The following is a 7,557-nucleotide window of genomic DNA, read 5'->3' as shown; positions in this document are numbered from 1 at the left end:
CCCTGCCACTCGACTGCGCGCCCTGCTGCCCTGCCCCGCCATTCCCCGCCAACCTCATGGCAGCCGCAAGCCTCGCACTCGCACGGCACGGCATGGGCTGGCCGTGCTGGCCTGCTGGACTCAGGCCAGCGTTCCACCCGCCGTCGTGCCTTCCCCCGCGCCCCTCCCGTGTGCCTGTGCCTGGAGCATGAGTGGCATGGCGTCGCGCGGGGACGAACTATACCGACTACGTACCGCTAAATCCGCCATACTGAGAAGAGAAGGAGAACAAACAATTGAGCGTCGAGGAAAACCAAAACTGCGCTTTCGCCAAGCGCAAAGCGGCGGAAAGCTCTTGCGACACATTTATATATTTTATTTGTCGTTAAGTTGAAAACGATATTTACTTTCAATACTCATGAAAGGATTTTTCAACACTACTTATTAAACGAATCTAACTTGCGGCATAAAACCTGTTTTAAAAGTGTCATTGCAACATGTATGAAGTAGATGACGGTAAGCGGCTTGTTTTGACAAACTTTTGCTTTGTGTTAGCAGTTGAAATTTTGATCTCTTGTTGTTATGTCTTTAATTTAACTTCGTGTTATTATTTGTGATTTCTTTCTTTCATCTAAATCTGTACTTTTCAAGACTAGGGAATTCAAAGTGTGCACCAACCTTTGGCAGATCTTAGGTTATGGCTACATGTTTTATCTTTGGCATTTACAGATAATTTTGAGGATGAAGAGCTGGAGGAAATATCTTCAGAGCTCTGGCAAGAAGCCTGCTGGATTGTCATCAATGCCTACTTTGATGAAAAGGGTTTGGTGCGGCAACAGTTGGATTCTTTTGACGAGTTCATCCAAATGTCAGTCCAACGTATTGTTGAAGACTCTCCACAGATTGACTTACAAGCAGAAGCCCAGCACACCTCTGGAGAAATTGAAACACCTGTAAGAGTTGTATTTCTCTTGGTCATGTTTGTGTGCCGTCAACCATTAAATTTGCTAACTTGTACTTGCCAATAATTTGTTACAGCCTCGGTACCTTTTGAAATTTGAGCAAATTTATTTGTCAAAGCCAACTCACTGGGAAAAAGATGGTGCTCCCTCTCCCATGATGCCTAATGAAGCTAGGTTAAGAAATTTGACATATTCTGCCCCTCTGTATGTGGATATCACTAAAACAATTGTAAAAGAAGGAGAAGAACCTATAGAAACTCAACATCAGAAGACGTTTATTGGTAAGCTCTTAAGCTGAATCTTGTTACTGTGTGATTCATGTCATTATTCATACCAAGTTTAAGATAATTTGAACTTTTCACCTTGCAGGCAAAATTCCCATTATGCTCCGGTCTACTTATTGCTTACTGAATGGTCTGACTGATCGTGATTTGACTGAATTGAATGAATGTCCTCTTGATCCTGGTGGCTATTTCATTATTAACGGTTCTGAGAAGGTATAGTGGACATTTCTTATCTTTTCAGCACTCGAAAATCTGGCATAAACATTTAATGTATTTTTTCTGGTTCAGGTTCTTATTGCCCAAGAGAAAATGGCAACCAACACTGTCTATGTGTTTTCTATGAAAGATGGAAAGTTTGCATACAAATGTGAAATTCGTTCATGTTTAGAACACTCCTCTCGACCCACATCAACATTGTGGGTCAATATGATGGCACGAGGTGGACAGGTAAAAGATTCCCTCTCCCACCTTTTGATATACGAGTGTCCCTCGATTTATTATACTATACTGTCACACATAGATACTGACTAATATTGTTATTTTTAATATGTGCTGTAGAGCATCAAGAAGTCAGCCATTGGGCAACGTATCATTGCTATTTTGCCATACATCAAGCAAGAAATTCCAATCATGATTGTCTTTCGTGCTCTTGGGTTTGTTGCTGATCGTGATATCTTGGAGCATATTATTTATGATTTTGATGATCCAGAAATGATGGAAATGGTAATCTCAAGTCCTGTTGAATTGCTTTTAATGGTTTCTACGAATTTGAATTCAATCTTATTATAATCATGTTCCTAATCATAACATTAATTCAGGTCAAACCATCTTTGGATGAAGCTTTTGTAATTCAGGAACAAAATGTTGCATTAAATTTTATTGGTGCTCGTGGTGCCAGACCTGGTGTTACAAAAGAAAAACGTATCAAGTATGCCAAAGAAATTTTACAGAAAGAAATGTTGCCTCATGTGGGTGTATCCGATTTCTGTGAAACAAAGAAAGCCTATTTCCTAGGGTGAGTGGTTTCGTCAAAGAACTCTTTGTTAACAGCTTGTTAACAGCTTGAAGAAAAGTTTTAATTCAGTATATGTAACTCTCAGGTACATGGTACATCGGCTACTCCTCGCTGCTCTTGGGCGTCGTGAATTGGATGACAGAGATCACTATGGAAACAAGCGCCTTGATTTGGCTGGTCCCCTCCTGGCTTTCCTCTTCCGAGCGTAAGTGTTACTGTAGGATCTGGTTTGATTGAAACTTTATTTAATCGTCAGCTTTTATGTCTAAATCAATTTCTCATACTGCTTTCCTCTTCAGGCTCTTCAAAAACCTTATGAAAGAAGTAAGAATGTATGCCCAAAAGTTCATTGATCGAGGAAAAGATTTTAATCTAGAACTGGCAATTAAAACAAAAATCATAACTGACGGGCTAAGATACTCTCTGGCTACTGGAAACTGGGGTGACCAGAAAAAAGCTCATCTTGCCAGGGCAGGTGTCTCTCAGGTACACCATTGTTGTCATTTAATTTTTTCTAGGCTAGTTAGCTATCTTAATAAAATTAATCTACTAACAAAAGTTTTTGTTTCACTTTTCTTTAGGTGTTAAACAGACTGACTTTTGCGTCAACTCTTTCACATCTCCGCCGTGTAAATTCTCCTATTGGTCGTGATGGCAAACTTGCCAAACCTCGTCAGCTTCACAATACTCTTTGGGGTATGGCATATATATTTCTTAAGTACTACATTACTGATTAACTGTCAATTCCAACCAGACTTTTATAAATGTATTTTATTTTAGGAATGGTGTGTCCTGCGGAAACACCAGAAGGTGCTGCTGTAGGTCTTGTCAAAAATTTGGCTCTTATGGCTTACATTTCTGTTGGATCTCAACCATCTCCAATTTTGGAGTTCTTGGAGGAGTGGAGTATGGAAAATTTGGAAGAAATTGCTCCTTCAGCTATTGCTGATGCCACCAAAATATTTGTAAATGGTTGTTGGGTAAGTCCAGCTGCACTGAAATTAATTTAGTTTTAATGTAAAAAAATGAAGGAATGTAAATCATATATTTTTTGTAGGTTGGTATTCACAGAGATCCAGAACAGCTCATGGCAACTCTCAGAAAGCTTAGACGTCAGATGGACATCATTGTATCTGAAGTATCTATGATCAGAGATATCAGAGATCGTGAAATCCGTATCTACACTGATGCAGGACGCATTTGTAGGCCTCTGCTGATTGTAGAAAATGGTCAACTTTTATTGAAAAAGAGAAACATTGATCAGCTGAAGGAGAGAGATTACAACAATTATGGGTAGGCTGTGTAAATTTTGTTTTTAAAAGTGAATATGTGCTTCATGTCAATTTTTAAATTTCAAGTTTTAACTTTGTTTTTTTTTCCTCTATTAATTTTTCTGTAGCTGGCAGATGCTGGTTGCAAGTGGAGTGGTAGAATACATTGACACACTAGAAGAAGAAACTGTTATGATAGCAATGTCTCCAGATGACTTGCGACAGGACAAAGAATATGCATACTGCACAACATATACGCATTGTGAAATTCATCCCGCCATGATCTTAGGAGTTTGTGCATCCATCATTCCCTTCCCTGATCACAACCAGAGCCCTCGTAATACTTATCAGGTAATCAATCGATCTATTGTATTTTCTTCTATTTTGAAACTTGAATCATCAATCTTTATTCGTTTATTATATTTTTTTACATCTCACAGAGTGCTATGGGTAAGCAAGCCATGGGTGTTTATATTACAAATTACCATGTCCGGATGGACACTCTTGCCCATGTGCTTTATTATCCCCACAAACCTTTGGTGACAACACGCTCCATGGAGTATTTACGTTTCCGAGAACTTCCTGCTGGCATCAACTCAATTGTAGCAATTTTGTGTTACACTGGTTATAATCAGGAAGACAGTGTTATTCTGAATGCCACCGCTGTTGAAAGAGGCTTTTTCCGGTCTGTCTTTTATCGTTCATACAAAGATGCTGAATCGAAAAGGATAGGAGACCAGGAAGAGCAGTTTGAAAAACCCAACCGGAACAATTGCCAAGTAAGTAATTTACTTCAATGTTAAATACATTAGCTAGACCACTAAACATTCAAAGACTAATTATTACTTACTGTGGTCATTTTTAGGGTATGAGAAATGCCATCTATGATAAATTGGATGATGATGGTATTATTGCACCAGGCTTGCGTGTATCAGGAGATGATGTAGTTATTGGGAAGACAATTACTCTTCCTGAAACTGATGATGATGTAAGCATTTCTTGTGTTGGTCTTTTCCTGTATCTATTATTTTAATTTTTTTCACATTTATTATTTATTAACACTCATCGTTTGAACTTTATAGCTGGATGGTACCACACGCCGTCACACAAAGCGAGATGCAAGCACTTTTCTACGTAATAGTGAAACTGGTATTGTTGACCAGGTCATGCTCACATTAAATTCTGAAGGCTACAAATTCTGTAAAATAAGAGTGAGGTCAGTTCGTATTCCTCAAATTGGTGACAAATTTGCCTCTCGGCATGGACAGAAAGGTACATGTGGAGTGCAGTACCGTCAAGAGGTAAGACCCTTTTTCTTTACTGGTTCTAATCCACCTAAGGTAGTTGTCTATATCAAGTATATATTCCTTAATTTTTATTTTATTTTCAAGGACATGCCATTTACTTGTGAAGGACTCACTCCAGACATTATAATTAATCCCCATGCCATTCCCTCAAGAATGACAATTGGCCATTTGATTGAATGTTTGCAGGGCAAGGTCAGTAAGCCTCTACTGTTTTCTTTTTAAAAACTTCAAATATCTGTTCCAAACCATCTACATACTGTGCTTTTTTTAAATTTTGCTCTCCAGGTCTCTTCTAACAAGGGTGAAATTGGTGATGCTACTCCTTTCAATGATGCTGTAAATGTACAAAAAATTTCTCAACTTCTTCAAGACTATGGTTATCATCTGAGAGGTAATGAAGTTATGTACAATGGACACACTGGACGTAAAATCAATGCCCAGGTCTTTTTGGGACCCACATATTACCAACGTCTTAAACACATGGTGGATGACAAGATTCACTCGAGGGCACGTGGACCTGTCCAAATCTTAGTCCGTCAGCCTATGGAGGGCAGAGCTCGGTAGGAACATCTTATAGTAATTCAATTACTACATTCATTTGTATTCCTGAATCACACTCTATTTTTTAAATCTTTATTAACAGTGATGGTGGGCTTCGTTTTGGTGAGATGGAGCGAGATTGTCAAATTGCCCATGGTGCAGCTCAGTTCCTGAGGGAACGTTTGTTTGAGGTCTCTGATCCATACCGCATTCATGTCTGCAATTTCTGTGGTTTAATAGCAATAGCAAATCTTCGGAACAATACTTTCGAGTGCAAAGGATGCAAAAACAAAACACAGGTAAGATGAAAAATCTGTGTCCTGTTGTATCATATCTTGCAGTATTTCCATTCAGACATTAATATGTTCTCAATTTTCTATCTGTTTCAGATATCTCAAGTACGCTTACCATATGCAGCAAAATTATTATTCCAAGAACTGATGTCCATGAATATTGCCCCTAGACTTATGGTCACGTAAATGTAGACATTTTTAATTTTTTTTCACTCTGTTTGGATTTGTTTTTTCCAGCCTAGTGACAGAAATATATCTGGATCCTAGTGTAAATAGCTATTGAGAATTTCATTGTTAGTTTTGCAATGTCCCCTCTTTTTGAGGAACTATGTTGTACAGAGTTTTTTTAATTTAAATAAATTAGTTGTAAGGCATATTGAGTTTTTTTTCTTCTATTGTTGTAAGTTCTTGACAGCCTCTAGAGGCTAGATAGCACCTCAAGGCTCACAAGGCTTACTGGTTCCTTGACAAAAGAACCGTATCGCCAAAAAATAGCGTGCAAGACCGAACAACCGCCTAGTAGTTAGACAACCAATCGTGCGCAAGGCGCGTTGCTAATGCCTATCTACCGGGTGTCTGTTACACCTGAAACACCGATCCATGGAATTCTTCCATTTTCATACTGCAATTCCTTGATGGCTCTTGCGCGGATTTTAGTGTGCAATGCAACCATCTTCGGCTCTACAGAAGGAATTTAAATCCCAACTGAAACTTTCGACAAACTGTGTAGAGCCGTGAGTTGTGACACGGCGGGGCGTGAGAACCAGTAGCCCGCGACTTGTGAGGACAGAAACAAGCAGGGGGCGGAGACAGGGGGAAAGGCAGGGTGTCCACTCACCGGGAAATTCCGGGAAACCGGGAATTAGCCGGGAATTTTGTAGTGCCGGGAAAAACCGGGAATAAGCCGGGAATTTGACGAGCCCTCCGGGAAAAATTCAAATTGCCATGACAAACGGTCTACTGTCTATTATTGTGGGTTAACTGTATACACTTTCATAAGCGCACTTGTAGTACAATAACATTCAATTTTTTGCGCTTGCTTCGTTCGCGAGTACAATAGACCCTATTCGGTCTCGGCTCCGGGAGAAGAAAACAGGAATCCCTACCGGAACCAGTACCCTTATCCTGCCATATTATCGCGAGAAAATTTGAAAGACTGCTTTAAAAAATTATTATAAACATTCTGGATTGTACCTCTATCCACCAAAGCCATTTAAATGTTAAAATAGCGTGATTTTTTGTAACTGGTTCCGGTCGGGGTTCTTGTTTTCTTCTCTTTGAGCCGAGACCGAATAGGGTCTATTGCTTTCGACAGCTCGTAGGAAGATTCCTTCATTCAAATAACCAAAGCAAACATACACAGAATGCCCATATCTTTCATTTAAGGGGGCATCCTAGTGTAGCGAGCCTAAAATAGGGGTGGTTTGCGTAATTAATTGTAGAGAACCTATAGGTTTAGGAACAAAACCGAGTATACCGTTTTGTAGCGCATACTTTTGACTATAAAACACAATGTGTATGACGTCGATACGCCTACTCAAAGTTGAGATATCCCCTGTTTAAAACGGCACTGCAGCATTGTCGTCTTTTCATGGTGTACCGGATTCCGGCCACACCGTTGGGCCGTTGAGGTTCCGATTTTTCGTGGATGATCCTAACACTTGTAGGTATGGCGTGAACTAGGATATCTGGAATCGGTCACCTCCTGCATCCCGAAAAAAATCAAAAGTATGAGAGTTTTAGCTTTTTCTTCGATAAATCAACTTAAAGCTCCTCGAAAAAATAGTAAAAATTATCCGATCGCAAATATCCTAGTTCATGCCATAACTACGTTCATACAGAGTCTAAAAATTCTTTGTTGGACTGTGTGTGACCAACGGCTCGACTTTAACTAGGTACACCATGA

At 39.6% G+C, this 7,557-nt stretch overlaps 1 protein-coding gene across 1 annotated transcript; it reads left to right on the top strand.

Moving 5' to 3' along the window:
• The first annotated feature begins 277 nt into the window (after positions 1 to 277).
• On the top strand, positions 278 to 6,025 carry LOC113208949 (DNA-directed RNA polymerase II subunit RPB2). Its single transcript, XM_026426240.2, has 20 exons — positions 278 to 495; positions 709 to 932; positions 1,018 to 1,222; positions 1,311 to 1,438; positions 1,514 to 1,672; positions 1,784 to 1,948; positions 2,044 to 2,240; positions 2,326 to 2,445; positions 2,540 to 2,726; positions 2,822 to 2,936; positions 3,021 to 3,220; positions 3,298 to 3,533; positions 3,640 to 3,862; positions 3,952 to 4,290; positions 4,377 to 4,499; positions 4,594 to 4,812; positions 4,903 to 5,010; positions 5,104 to 5,378; positions 5,462 to 5,657; positions 5,748 to 6,025. Exons 1-20 carry the CDS (start codon positions 477 to 479, stop codon positions 5,835 to 5,837), a joined length of 3,528 nt encoding a protein of 1,175 aa, XP_026282025.1. The 5' UTR covers positions 278 to 476; the 3' UTR covers positions 5,838 to 6,025.
• Positions 6,026 to 7,557: the final 1,532 nt, after the last annotated feature.

The sequence above is a fragment of the Frankliniella occidentalis genome, unplaced genomic scaffold (assembly GCF_000697945.3).
Source record: "Frankliniella occidentalis isolate FOCC.00 unplaced genomic scaffold, Focc_3.1 Scaffold236, whole genome shotgun sequence".
In the NCBI taxonomy this organism is placed as follows: Eukaryota; Metazoa; Arthropoda; class Insecta; order Thysanoptera; family Thripidae; genus Frankliniella; species Frankliniella occidentalis.
This window is presented reverse-complemented; position numbering and strand designations above follow the sequence as displayed.